Source organism: Mercenaria mercenaria, chromosome 13 (assembly GCF_021730395.1).
Source record: "Mercenaria mercenaria strain notata chromosome 13, MADL_Memer_1, whole genome shotgun sequence".
Taxonomy (NCBI): Eukaryota; Metazoa; Mollusca; class Bivalvia; order Venerida; family Veneridae; genus Mercenaria; species Mercenaria mercenaria.
Genome location: NC_069373.1, coordinates 28341623 through 28357563, shown reverse-complemented (window position 1 = coordinate 28357563; position 15941 = coordinate 28341623). Strand labels below are relative to the sequence as shown.

At 34.4% G+C, this 15941-nt stretch overlaps 1 protein-coding gene across 4 annotated transcripts in view; it reads left to right on the top strand.

Annotated features, from left to right (window-relative positions):
• The window catches only part of LOC123530464 (dynamin-1-like protein), an 83935-nt gene that overhangs the window by 583 nt on the left and 67411 nt on the right, over window positions 1–15941 (top strand). For all 4 annotated transcript variants that reach the window (XM_053521383.1, XM_053521384.1, XM_053521382.1 and 1 more), the window contains exon 2: window positions 11442–11589. In XM_053521383.1, coding sequence (XP_053377358.1) covers window positions 11442–11589 — 148 coding nt within the window. The remainder of the gene's footprint in view (window positions 1–11441; window positions 11590–15941) is intronic.

Here is a 15941-nt window from a genome sequence, read left to right as displayed (position 1 = left end):
CATTTCAACCCCAACTCCTTGGACATTTCGACCCCATTCAATGATATGCCTGAAAACATCTAAGAATGCCGTAATTATTAATATGAAAAAGGCAAAGCCTCTGAGCGAGCGTAGCTTAAACGGCAAAGAAACTATTCACTGCTTAAAACAGTATTCACTTGAAAAGAAAACAAAAATTTAGTGTCATTATACCTGTAACAGCGAATATCATACGTTGCAAAATTTATGGAAAACCGGTGTCACGGTGACGTCATTACCTGTTTGTGGTGTTCTTATGGCTTTATGTTTATTTATGACATTTTATCCCATTTTCTGGCCAATGCTTGATCTTTTAAAAGAAAATCATATTTTTTTTCTACCAACTGGAAATCTTTCTTGCATTATTTTTGAGTGATGGATAATATTCAGCAATCAAATGAACATACATGTCAAGTTCTGTGGACAATTTTCCAGGATATTTCAGTTGAAAATCCAGGATATTTGATGAAAATCCAGGAGATTTTTTCGACGAACGTTTTTTAGGAAGTTTTTGCTTGAATATAATACCGTGTAACAGATTAGATCGGATTTGGGCAATATTTTAAGGTGTTTAAGTTGCATTTTAAAACATTTTAACCTTTATCATGTTGAATACGATTGATTCTGCCTTTTTGACAAGTGTAAGTTGTCCATGCAGTCTAATCATGATCTGCATTCTTTGCCATTTATCAGTCGGTATCTTTTTTTGTAAGCACCCCTTTTAACAGTTACCGGTACTGTCTAAAATGAAAATTTTAGAAATTCTGCAATTTAAACAGTTTTACAAAACAGATTTATAGTAACTTTATCTAGTTATTACAGTATGGTTTGCGCAGATGAATTGGAATTTGGATGAAATTTTATACTGGCGAGTTTCTTTAATGTGAAATAATCTGCAGGTTTTTTTTTACATTCTTAGATTTTTTGCAAATGAGCAGAAGCTAGCACAGATTGGAAATAAATCTACAGTAGTGAAGTACTTCACTGTTTTAAATCTACACTGAAAAATGCTTTTTACTCATCAAAATGAAATACAAAATCATAGCTGTCAAATGAATGTTAAAACCTATCTCTAGTTGTTCGGATCTCACAATTATGCCATCAGTGGTAATGATTGCCACCACTCCAATGAAGGTCGGCTCTTTAATCTATTCAAATGTATCCCTTCACACTTAAATCTTATCATCATATTATGTCAGTATCACCACTAGCCAATTAACACAATCTAAAAATAGCACAGTACACACCTGTTTGCAGAATGTCATCGGTGCATAACCTTGTTAAACTCTGATCAATATACCAGTAGAGTGATTCTTATCAATATACCAGTAGAATGATAAATTATGTCAGGCACTGTGTGTAATGGTAATAAGGGATTTAGTTTGATATAGGAAACCATTAGCCTGGAATTTTGGATTTCCGGGAGAAATGATTGATTTCCGTATGTCCGGGAAATGGACCAAAAATCCGTGAGACTCCCGGACGATCCGGGAAACTTGACATGTATGAATGAAGTTCTGCATTCACTGCCAACAAAGCATTTCCTGTGAGCACCTGTCCTCTAGAGACACGCACTTTGTAAATAAAAGCAAAATTGAAATTATTTCCATAACATAACTTTTTTAAAAATAAAGACACCTAATGAACATAGAGATTGTAACTCAAATATAAAATTAAAAAAAAAACAAAACAATTTTCCCGACTTTGACGGAAGTAGAACAAAATGGCGGCACCCAAAATGGCGGCACCCAGACGAGAGGAAAATTTTTCAGCTACATCACTTTGCCCCATTTGGCACACCTTTGTTATATTCGCCTACACATTGCCGTAAGGCGAACTACGCGCTCGCAATTGCGCTTTGCGCAATTGCTCGCGAGCTATGCTCGCTATAATTAAGCTTTAATCTATAGATAATTGAGCAATTTCAAAATGTAATAACGCTGAATTACCAATTAAAATGTTTAAATACGGTTATTTTTGGGAAAATAAGATTTTTTTACGAAAATGAGCCATATTTGTCTAAATTTCTTTATTTTCTAAAATTCTTTTTTTTTCAATTTCTCAAAGACTATATTAGTACATGCCTTCATATGAAAAATGAGTGATTTTTATCTCAAAATAACGAAATAATCCATCATTTATAAATTATTTTTTTATTAACGAAAATATCGGGATTTATGTATCAGCCGCGTTTATTACGTACATAATTTATGGAACAAATCATTCTGATTATCTATCTTAAAATAACCTTCATATAACATATTTTCATACTTGGTGTTTATTTATATTTTCAAATCATCTTAAAGACTATTTTAGTACACGGCTATATTAAAAATAAAAGATTTTTAAATCAGCGGCCGATTTCGCTGATTTTAATTATGAAAATAACTTTAATAAAGTCACATCTTTAATACCTCTTTTTATATTTATTTATTTTTGGGCCTTTTATTTTTGATCTTTCGGTTTACGGAACCGCCGCTCAGAAAAACGTGTTTTCAGAAAAAAAATAAAATTGAAAAAACGTGAATTTTTTATTTCCTCCGCTATGACATGAAAGCTTGCAGAAGAAAAAATGCATCGCGTATTCCAAAAAGAAAAAAAAAGTCTCGTTCTTCGAATATCCGTCACGGCGAACGAGTCAAATCAACATTAGGAATTCCTATAATTCTATTTTTAAACTTCATATCTTATGCATGACGTAAACGTTCAATTAAAATTTCCGATATATACTGCGCCCAATCAACATGCTTGTTACGTAATTTACGAAACGTTTAAAAATGGCTGCGCCCAGGCTGTATTATTTCCAAAGTTTTGAAGTAATTTTAATGAAAATGCAAGAACATTCAGAGTTGCGACGTAGTGCTTTCCTGAAAAAATGGCCAATTGTCGGTGATATGCAGTCTGTATTAAGTATACAACTACGTTTATGGTAACTGTCGTTCCAATAGCGCACCGCTTATTACGCGAACTTGAAAATATTTTTTCCCGAAAAATATCATTTAAATACACAGTGATGACAGTACTTTTGTTTGGTGATATAAACTGGTACAGGGGACATTAAAACTGTAAGTCCCGGTAAGCAAACGTTTAGCCTGTACAGCTTTTTGGCGTCCAGTAACCTATTTTGTTTATAAGTTATGAATTACATATTTTTAATGAAATTATTGTACGTTATGTATTAACATAAGATTAATGTTGATTATAGATGTAATTACTGTCTTTTCCAATGTAGCTGTGCAGTAGATGTGGCAAGACAAATATTGACTAACAGAATTTTCAAAGATCATTGCAAAGATGAACTGTTGTGTTACATTAGGCCTATTCATAAAATAAATTAACAAATACCAAGAAAACCATATGAGGAAAGGCAAGGCTTCCAGTTAACAGACATAGGCTAGGTGTCTGTTTACCAGATGGCTAGACACTTCCTATTCCTAACACTTAAAAAGATAATTGCTTATTAGGCACAGTGCAGTGTATGCTGTACCTCTAAGTTTCAGACTGGGTCCATTAACAGCCAAGATGCTTGAAAGCTGCTGAGTGTAAAATCATATATCCATGGTGACAGTGTTGTTCAAATGTGGGGAATAGTAGATTCTTCCATCTGTTGTTTTAACAGAATGTATTAATTTCAGTCAGTGTTTAACATATGACTTCTATGTCTCCAATCATTTAGTTTGTGAGAATATATGCAGTTTTTATGTATAGTACAGTCCTTTCAAGAAAAATGTTACAGCTACCTGCCCAGCTGTATATTAATGTAATTTCACAGAAATACCAAGACAAAATTTTTCTCAAGCTGCTATGACAAGCCCCAAGGCTCATTTTTAATCAAATATAACCAAGGTCACAGGTATATTTGCAGGAAAAAGCATCAAAAGTGGGAAAGAAGATTATAACATGCAGCCAGTGTGATATTATGTAGAATTTACCCATATTCCTTTCAAAGGTCCGTTTCCTATGGAAAAAAAAATTCTGATTCTGTTTTTTTAATTTTTTTTTTTTCCCTCCTCCTACGACCATGTGTCATCCTGGCGGTTCGTAAACCAAAAAATAAAAAAATAATGGCCTTATTTGATTTTTTGTTTGTTTTTTTGTTTTTGTTTTTTTTTGTAGAAAGATATATGCATCTCATTTCTATGGGATTCAACCAAATATAAATAATTATAATGTAACTCAAAGAAGTTTAAGATGTCACCATCCTCATTATATTGATATTAAAATCATAATCAGAAAAACGTGATCTTTTGACTGGATTATCACACCTTGATTAATTGTTTGTTAATATACAGCGTGTGTATATATATCGGCAGTGCCATTGCAATTAACAATCAATTAAGCGATTGTGGTGACATCGGATATTTATAAACATGTGTCAACATTATCTTTAATTTGAGCGAAAATGTAAAGAAAACAATAGGAAATTAAACAACATATTTCTTATTTTCACATTTAATGTTATTTTCGTAAGCGATTCTGACGCACACATAAAGTATTTGCTTAATATGATTTTTGTTATTTACAAACTGCTCTTTTCTTTTCTATGAACGACATTCCTTCCAGTTGTAAAATATCAAACACGAAATCCCCGTTACTGCAAAATATAGAATATGTGAGTACTGTTCTGTTAAAAACGGGGAAAAAATATCATATTTCATATCTGTAAGGAGAAAATGTGGCAGCCTTATTACTTTTTCTATATTAAATATCTTAGTAAACACACGTGATTTAAAGTATGATTTTAAAAGTATGATTTTAACAACTTCAAGCTATTTCGATCACATATTAAACCGGAATCCACCTAAAAAAACGGGATACACCGGAATACATTTTCCATAACCGGAATACAACTGTAATTTGTAAGTTAAAGGTATTTTTGAAGGTTTTTTTTTTAAATAATTCAATCATATATATCATAAATGAATAAAATACGAAAGGAAAATAAACTACGTTCACGCAAAATGACTTTATATAAGACTGAAATTCGGCGACCGCACGGGAAATTTCCATTACAGAAATACACCCTTATTTTATCAATAAATGGTATTTTGTAGGGTTTATTGCAGAAACCATTCGTGTATAATATAAATAATAAGTTTCAGAAGGATAAATAAAATCCTTTAACGCAAAACGATTTTATAAGAGATTGAAATTCGGAGACCACGCATGAAATTGCCATAACCGAAATACACCCTTATTTCTTCAACAAATGGTATTTTTGAAGTGATTTATGACTGAATTCAAACATATATATATAATTTTTTTTTTTTTTTCAAAAGGAAATTAAAATACATTTGCGCGTTACGTCTTGTACATGATTGAAAATCGGCGTGCGCACTGGAAATTTGTGCATTCGGAATTTCCATGTCCTAAAATTCTGTAATATACACAGGTATTTCTTTAATAAATCGTATTTTTAGGGTTAATGATAGAATTCAATTATATATCAAAAAAATAATTAATTTACAAAAGGAAAATAAAATGCGCAAAACGTTTTTATACGAAGTTGAAAATTTGTTGAGCGCACGGGAAATTTGCGCACTCGCGGATGAACCATAATCGCCAAAATTGTTAACTTTTAAATTAAATAAAAGCTTATAATATTTAAATGTACTTACCTTGTTAGACATTATTTGTCACATGTCACTTGTGTGTGCTTACAAATATACTGATTAATTGATATAATCAATAGGTGTGATAATCCAATCAAACTCTATCAGGACTAATCAGAGGCGCGTGTTTGTTACGCCGCATATATTCAAAGGACATTAATTGTGCTTTGGCAATAAATGCAGTAAACGTTTTTATATTCATATATAAACATGATATAATTCTTTTAAAAACTGATTTTTCATAATATATTTTCTTCTTAAATTATCAAATTAAACATGAAGAAATAATTCAATTAGTTCCAATAATAAACATACGGCCGGTCCTTTCCGTCAGCGCGGTTTATTCACTGACATGTATTTTGTGTATGATTCATTTAAAAATAGAATATTTATATAGATCTATATATTCATAGTTTCTAAAATATGCAAAATTGAAGAAATATAAAATGAAAACATACAACTAAATTTTGGGGTTGAAATGTCTTGGGGTCGAAACGTCCAAGATTCTCTGTTGATATTTATTAAAATCGTATTTTTCACATATCTTTTGCAAAAATCCATTGACATCACTGAACATAAGGGGTTCTAACTGACCAATCAGAGAGCTGCATTTCCAAGTACCTGCCAGTTTCCACTTGGGTATAACGAAGTATATTTACAATGAAAATATAGTGACTTTAAAAATAATTATCACACTACTTAAGAAATTAAATTTAGATTTTTCACTGCACAAGCCCCAGATAATGCTACAAACAACAAAACTTTGAAGTTTCATTGAAATAATATATGGATTTAATACCTTTATTTTGAGTTTAAAGTTTGAGATTTTACACAGGGAGTCTATGATAAAGTCCGAGTAAAATGTAATTAATACCCAAGTGAAATTAGTATCATTCCACAATGTTTTGGACATGTTAAAATTATGATAAGCAAATATTTGCAATGTTTATAAGTTGGTCTACCAGCTGATCAGCATTTGTCCTCATTAATTATGCAAATTAAGTCCTGCTTATAGGTTAGAGGACACCAGATTTTACGTAACATCCCCCAGCTACACAAAGATGAATGAAATATCAGCATCAGGCTGAACATCAAAACGTCATAACTCGACGGATTTTAAGATGGAGGAAGGGATGGGGGCCCCTGACCATCTCCTCAAAATACACCCATGATACTGAGCAGTGAATTTGATCATGTTAGATAACTATCAAATAGAAAATATTAAGTAATAGTACGATTCTTAGGCTCTGCTACATTATCACCACGCCCGTGACCTTGTGAAAATATCTGGTGTGTCCGGTGCCCAGAGGAGAATATTTTCGATAGTGCCAATGTAAACAGATAATATAAAACGTTTAAATTGGCGTTTAATGACTTTTAAGTTTTCCTGTTAGTTTGACTTAGATAGCTTTTCAATGTTTGAATTATATTTAGTGTTTTTTAACCTATGATAGTTTGATTGACACAATTGTTGACCTATACCGGGACATTACTGATGTGACGTCACATGATAACAATGGCTGACTATTGTTGTTCGAAGAACACATGGATGTTTCTTGAATGATATCTTATTCATTTTCACACAGTTATTGATGCATATGACATGAAATATTGTGGTAAAGACAAGAAATACACTGTTGTGTTGTTTCTTGTTTAATGTCGTTATGTCGAATGTCAGGTTACAGATGAACGGTATAGAGCACACACAGTAATTAACAGATCATATATAAATCAATATATCACCTGTAAATTTATGTTTCTACACATCTTTTAATCAATATATCAGTAAATAAAATTGTTTTTAAAAAAATCAGTCAAATCCACACCGTAAACGCACATCCGGGGTTTATTTTTATTAAACCAGCACATTGTGAAGGTAATGTTAACTTCGAACGCTGCGAATTTTGTCTTTGGGGACATATTTTCAAAGAACTCTACAAGTAAAGGACTTCAAGATTATAATATACCCCAGAAATGCAAAAATAAGTCGACAATTCATTTCTCTGCCGTTCTTTCAATTCACCGGAAGCATTTTGATGTTGACTGGTGCTTTTCTATTATTTATTTTAACAAGCGCCGTGATTGATGCTGACAAAGAGATGCTGTTCATTACTAAGAAGCTGCTGATGAAACTGAATGACGATGTTGTAAACCAGTCAATCGTGACCTTTACCTCGGAAAAGAAAGGAGAAGAATTTCGACATTATTAGTTGAATAAGTTATATTTTGACGTATTTATAGCATTTGAAACTGTTAAACTTGCGTATGTGGTTTAATACAGGTATGCTAAATGCAGTTTATTTTACAAACGCATCATGACAAACATTTTTTTATCATGAAACGAAAATTTACAATTTTTTGTTCTGTTTCCATCGTTGAAATGTTTGCGGAAATGATTTGCATTAGAAAATAACAGTTATGAAGCGACTGATATATTGGTTAAAAGGTGTGTAGATATATAAATTTACAAGTGATATATTGATTTATATATGATCTGTTAATTACTGTGTGTGCTCTACCTGATAATTGACATTTATAAATATTGTTTAATATTTGTGATGGGCAGTCTAAAAATCAAAACTTAGAAGGACCAGTATAATGGAGGATAAATCACAGTACAGTCATGTAAAGTTATTGGTTTTATCGCTTAAGCACACAGGTGGCAGTAGCGTACCAAGGATACAGTACGGGTCCATGAGCCATATACCCTTAAATATAGTACAATTATTATGTTTTCTAAGGAAAAAAATGCCAAAAAGTCATTTTAAATTGTTTTTGCCCCTGTGACAATGAGCCATTAGAAAGGTTATCATGAGCATTTTGACATGTACATTGCATCAAGGTCCGTAATTTTTTTCAAAAAATATTTTTTTACAAATGGTTGGCCGTCTTTTGCGCAAGTGAATACTCTTTCAGAAAAATCTTACTTCAAAGCCCAGTTGCAAACCGTTTACGCACAGAGAGTCTTTCCAGTCTTTCACAGTCTTTCCATTTAATGAACAACAGCTTTAATTTGATAACATAAATGTATTTTTTGTAGAAATAGGCTCAGATAGCAAAGAAAAGCAAAATATTTGTAAATTTCTGCATTTATCCGCCGTCTTTACACAAAATCCTTTCACGTCCAATCAGCCATTGTTGTTTTCAGCGTGTTTAAATTTTGGTCATGTGACACTGTCTTCATTGGTTTACAGAAATCGGCGAAGCCTGGCGAGTTAATTAGGGACCAGCTGGTCATTAAATATTTTATGGTTTTATATCCATTTGTATCTCAACAACATTTGGCCATCCAAGTCTAACTAACGGGCGACTTGGTTCATTAGACTCAATGTTGGCAAAAAGCCGGTCAATATGAGTATTGACCGGGCCGGCAGTCAATACTGGTTAAAACCGGTCAATACTGGTCAATACTGGCCGATTCAATACTATGGTCACTCTTGGGTGGTCAATACTGGTTTATTTAACACTTACATAATGCACATTCACAGATTGGCACAGGCTGTATAGTAATATAAAAATAATAAACCAATTTGGAATAATATAAAATTTTGTTCATTAAAAAGTATAATGGTCAATACTGGTCGATTCAGTTTTGAGCCTTGGCAATGTGTCCTGGTCAGGCTCAATTTTGGACAATATACTTAGACAGCTCAGTGGTCAATACTAGTTTATTCAATGCTTTATCTTCTTACAGTAGCCTTTATTGTACCCCCCGACAACAAAGTTGTAAGGGGGGGTATACTGGTTTCAGGTTGTCTGTCTGTCTGTCTGGCCGTCTGTCCGTAGACGCCATCTCTCCTTATCCCCTTGACAGAATTTAATGAAACTTCACACAAGTGATCAGTACCAACAGTAGTTGTGCATGGGGCATGTTAGGTTCTTTTAGAAAAAAATTTTCAGAGTTATGGGACTTTGTTTTTTTTGTTACTATACTATATACATAGACACAATCTTGTTCGCACCATCTCTCCTGATCCCCTTGACACAATTTAATGAAACTTCACACAAGTGATCAGTAACAACAGTAGCTGTGCATGGGGCATGTTAGGTTCTTTCAGAAAAAAAATTTGCAGAGTTATGGGACTTTGTTTTTTTGTTACTATACTATATACATAGACACAATCTTGTGTGCACCATCTCTCCTCATCCCCTTGACACAATTTAATGAAACTTCACACAAGTGATCAGTAACAACAGTTGTTGTGCATGGGGCATGTTAGGTTCTTTCAGCAACAAAAAATGCAGAGTTATGGGACTTTGTTTCTTGTTAACATACTATGTACATACAGTCTGCATATGCAATCTTGTGCGTGCCTAATCTATCAAACCCTTACACACAATTTAATGAAACTTCACACAAGTGATCAGTACCAACCCTAGTTGTGCATGGTGCATGTTACATTCTTTTAGATAAATATTCTGCATAGTTATGGGACTTTGTTTTTTGTTACTATACTGTATACATACAGTACAAAACACAATTAAACCACTTCCATGAAAGGGTCCAGGTGTTAACAGCAATTTTTCATTAAATTATTTATACCTGTAAAATCATTAGATTTATCACTTGTGTATCAAACACTGCTACAGTTTATGAAATACTTTTTACAAATGAAGTTAAATTAGCAGTTTTTTCCACTTATTGTGACATTTCTGTAATCTAACAGAAAATGTTTAATGACCAGTATCAATCAGTATTGACCAATCAACCACTTCTGACCAATTTGGGAGTATTGATTTGGTTGCTTTAAACTAAATGATAATGCCTGCATTTACCTTAATCAAGCCCCAAATACTCTTAAACAGTCATTATTTAATTGTTCATGAACTCTGCAAAATATCTTAACAGTCAGTATTGACTAATTGACCAGAATTGACAACTCAACCAGTATTGACCACTTCAGGAGTATTGACCGGGGCGGTTTTAACCGTCCAACATTGATTAGACTGTTTTCTGCAAATCTACAAAGTTATTAAATTTTTTGCTTTCTTTTAACGGTGATTTTGAACAGGATTATAACTTTAAAAGTATGTTGGTATATGTACCCAATTTTCAAAAAGTCGGTGGGAATGCTGGGCTGTGTAAATGTGGTAAACGTTTCAAGAGCTTTGTAGCTCGTTTTGTTTGTTGGATTATATGCGACGTTAAATAAAGCTTATCTTTTACATTTACATTAATCATGTTCAATACACACATTGGTTAAAAATCACCAGAAAATTTGTAATTTTGGGAATAAATTGACATAAATCAATGAGGAATTAAATTCCCTTTTGACACATATAAGGTTTATTTGAATTTATGGCCAATTCATGACCATAATCAGCATTTAAACCTATAGCATTTAAAGCTTCAGCAGCGACGAAAATTACACCCGAAATTTCCTCCACTGTTTCGGTTTTTCGAGTGTTTGACGCGAGTGGAAATATATCCCATATGAAAAGATTATCTCAATATTTCTTAGGATCGTGTCAGATTCGTTTGACTACCTGAGGAAGGCGCTAGTGGTTGACCACACTGTAGCCTTGTGCTGGTTGACCACACTGTAGCCTTGTGCTGGCTGACCACAATGTAGCCTTGTTCTTCTGTCATGTGTATTCAGGGAACACTGTTATTCATATGTCATAAAGAATGTTCAGAACCCAGATGTTAACTTAATAAAAGAAGAAACAATCACTTGATGGGAGAATGATTAAAAAAGGAGTCCGCAATGACCTATAGATACATATCTTATTTGTTTTGCTCTTTATTTTCAAACATGTACACTTTCCTTAACAATGCCTTTAAACTTTCTACATAATTTACATTGATAGAGTGCTGGAAAGAGCTCAGTATTAGAGGGTTTGGTAGGGCGAGACTTTCTGCCCCGTGGCACGGGTATTGTGACCAGGAGACCTCTGGTCCTGCAGCTTATACAAGTAACCAGAGATGACACAGAGGCAAGAACACTTGATAATGGAGGTAAATTGTTACACATTGACATGATTGAAGGACATTGCTTTACATACATTTCCTAACTACTGAATAAGAAAAACAATGATGCAAAATGCTGACAATTATATTTAGGTGAAATCTGTTCCATCACTACAAATTAAAAAGCACATCTTCACTTTGGGAGAATAGGATGTGATCATTGTGGAGGAAAATTTTACGAAATAAAGGGGGAAAGAGAATTCCTATGTAGAGGGAATTTGACATGACACTAACACTTTTCCCTGTTGCAGTGTATAAATTGTATTAAATACTGTCTTTCCAGTGTATGATGTCATTATGTCTCCCCCCACTAGGGGAGACATATTGGTTTTGCCCTGTTGTTTTTGCCCTGTCTGTCTGTCCGTCACACTTCATTTCTGATCAGTAACTGGAGAATCATTTGACCTTGAACCTTCAAACTTAATAGGATGGCAGGGCTTATGAAGTAGACAACCCCAGAATGTTGAAACTTAATAGGATGATTGGACATGTAGAGCAGGTGACCCCTATTGATTTTGGGGTCACTCTATTAAAGGTCAAGGTCAGAGGGGCCTGAACATGGAAAACAATTTCCAGTCAGTAACTTGAGAACCACTTGACCCAGAATGTTGAAACTTCACAGGATGATTGATCATGCAGAGTAGAAGACCCCTATTGATTTTGGAAATACTAATTAAGGTCAAGGTCACAGGGGCCTGAACATGCAAAACCATTTCCGATCAAATCTTGAGAACCACTTGACCCAGAATGTTGAAACTTCATAGGATGATTGGACATGCAGAGTAGATGACCCCTATTGATTTTGGGATCACTCTCAGGAATCATCCTACAAGGTGATTTGAGCGATATCGTCGCTTTAAAGCCGGCCACTTCGCCTAATTATCGCCTCCGGGCGAAATCCAAATCGCCGAGTTTTTCAGCGAGTTATTATCTGTTTACTTAAAGTTGTAAAACTTGATGCATATTCTAGATTAAATTATCGATAAATCCATAGTCAACCCCGCCTACTCGCTTGTCAGACTTCAGCCAATCGTAGCGTTAATATCTAACAGTGTCAATCAATAATATTGTAAGTCGCCACCATTTTGAAAATTTTCAATCGGCGTGTAAAAAGCCGATAAACTTAATGAGAGCATAATTTTATGCAACAATTGTATATCATTCTTTCATTTTATTAAAGATTACTTCAAAAATTATTTCAATTACCATAATTACGGTCAATTTCTGTAAATGAATGGCTCGGGTACTGTGGATAAAAAATGATTTCACGGACGTCAGAACTGCCGTACAAAATATTGTAAAACGATCGCCATTATCTACGAGTTTAATTGGTATTATTTTCGAAAAAAATAATAAATGAATAGTAAATTAAATGTATAAATCTGAACAAGTTGGTGCAAAAATCGGCCATTTGGAAACATTAATGAAAATTTTAACGCCGTTTTGATCGTGCACTTGTTAAATTTACGAATTTCGGACATGTAAATTTCGGATAAAAATTTAAAGGCGACTTTTTCATAGCTAAGTTTATACTTTATTTAGAAATTCATGAAAATGATAATGCAACAATCAATTTACTTAAATAATTACTGTTTATAAGTTACAGTAGACCCACAGAAAGTGGATATCTATAGGCAAGAAACTGAATGCTATGCCGATTCTTCTCCTTAAATTTCTCAACTTCTCCCTAAATTCTGTGGAGGGAGAAGTCACTTTTCCCTAAAATTTTGACCTAGGATGATCCCTGACTCTGTTAAAAGTCAAGGTCATAGGGGCCTGAACCTGGAAAACCATTTTTGGTCAGTAACTTGAAAACCACTTGACCCAGAATGTTGAAACTTCATAGGATGATTGGACATGCTGAGTAGATGATCTCTATTAATGTTGGGGTCACTCTATTAAAGGTCAAGGTTGCAGTGGACAGAACATGGAAGTCCATTTCCAGTCAATAACTTGAAAACTATTTGACCTAGAACCTTCAAATTTCATAGGGTGATAGGACTTACAGAGTGGATGACCCGTAACGTTTTTAGGGCCACTCCATCAAAGTTCAAGGTCACAGGGGGCTGAAAACTCTTTTCAGTCAATAACTTGAGAACCACTTGAACCAGAATGTTGAAACTTAATACGATGATTGGACATGCAGAGTAAATGACCCCTACTGATTTTTGGGTCACTCAAAGGTCAAGGTAACAGGGGATTGAACATGGAAAACCGTTTCCAATTCGTAACTTGAGAACCACTAGGCCCAGAATGTTGTAACTTAAATTTAGTGGGATGATTGGACATGCCAATTAGATGATCCCTATTGCAGCCAACCATCAGTGTCTCTTTGACTTTTGCTCCTGTTCCCTATTGACCTCTTGCCTATATGACTGTGCATTGGGGGAGACATGGGCTTTTCTTCAAAAGCATTTTCTAGTTTAAAGCTACACTTGGTCTTTATTTGTCATTGGATTTTATTCATAGGTTGACTAATCTGTTATTGAATTTGTCTGTATCAGAGATGCAGCTAGTTATGCTCCCCTTCGAAGAAGGAGGGGTATATTGTTTTGCAGATGTTGGCTGGTCAGTATGTCTGTAGACCAATCCATTTCCAGATGATAACTCAAGAACGCTTGGGCCTAGGATCATGAAAGTTGATAGGGAGGTTGGTCATGACCAGCACCCCTATTGATTTTAAGATCAGTATGTTAAAGGTCAAGGTCATTGTGACCCAGAACAGTTAAACTGTTTCCTGTCGATAACTTGAGAACGCTTGGACCTAGGATCACGGAACTTGACAGGGAGGTTGATCATGACCAGCAAATGACCCTTATTGATTTTGAGGTCAAAGGTCAAGGTCACAGTGATCTGGAACAGTTAAAATGGTTTCCTGATGATAACTCAAGAATGCTTGGGCCTAGGATCATGAAAGTTGATAGGGAGGTTGTTCATGGCCAGCAGATGACCTATTGATTTTGAGGTCAGTATGTCAAAGGTCAAGGTCATTGTGACCTGGAACAGTTAAACCGTTTCCGGATGATAACTTTAGAACACTTGGGTCTAGGACCAGGAAACTTAAAAGGGAGGTTGATCATGACCTGCAGATGACCCCTATTGATTTTGAGGTCAATATGTCAAATGTCAATTTCACTTTGACCAGTGTAGTGACCAAATAATTTCTGTTCCTTGTGCAATTACTGAATGCATCAAGGGGGTATTTTGTGTTCTACAAGCTCTTGTTAGCTCATCTGAGCCAAAGGCTCATGGTGAGCTTTTGTGACCGCTTGATGTCTGTCGTCCCTCGTGTGTCATGTGTCCATCAACAATTTGTAAAAAAAATTTCTTCTTGAAAACCACTGGGTAGAATTACAGCAAGATTGTTCAAATTATGCCCCTGTGGTGAAAAGAGGCCCTGCCCTGGGGGTCACTTGTTATACGAGTTATATAGGAATAAATACTTAAAAATTATCAGATCATATTTCCTAGACTGTTTAATTATAATTACCTGATGACCCCAAGGGATTAGGGGTCACTTGACTATGATCTTGACCTGCTGACTTGCTTTCTTATTTTTTAAGATACAGCCTTGAAATTTGGATGACATGTACAGTTTTGCACACCGATCTTAAAACTTTCACTGATCATGAATTTGACCTACTGACCTACTTTCTAATATTTTAGCATCAGTTTGCCATTTTAAACTTGTGGCTCATATTACTCAGGTGAGCGATTCAGGGTCATCGCGGCCCTCTTGTTTTTGTTAGAGCTAGGTGATCTCTAGCTGAGGTTGTACTGTACATGTATAGTCCGGCTGTACTAAATATTCGGAGAGTTATCTTACCATTGCTTCAGTCCATGTCCGCAGCCAAGTTTAAGTTTTAAATTTAATGAAGATTTTATTTTATTGAGTCAGCTAAAGGCTGAAAGCCTTTTGACGAGTCCTTGCTGTTCAGCGATTCTCTAAATGGACCAAATAACACGTGAAGGGATGTAGTTCCATTAGATTTTTCAAACTTCAAACATTTCACTGCATGAATGAAGTTAAGTTGTGTCAATTCCCTTTGCTATGACCAATATACGATGTAATCTGTCATATTTATGACTTGTAATTGTGCAATACTCGAATGTAACTCATTAAGCATAAATGTGCATTTTAAGAAATGCGCAGGCTTACAAAGCTTGGGTAACATCCAGCGAAAGACAAAAAAATAGTTCCACAGGGCTCCAGATAAGATGCGTATTAGTGTAAATTACGTATAGAAATAATGCAAATACGCATGTCTAATAATTTCTAAGCGTATAAAAACGTATATAAAATTACAGAAACGCACACAATGCTTCTTCAAAAACAAAAT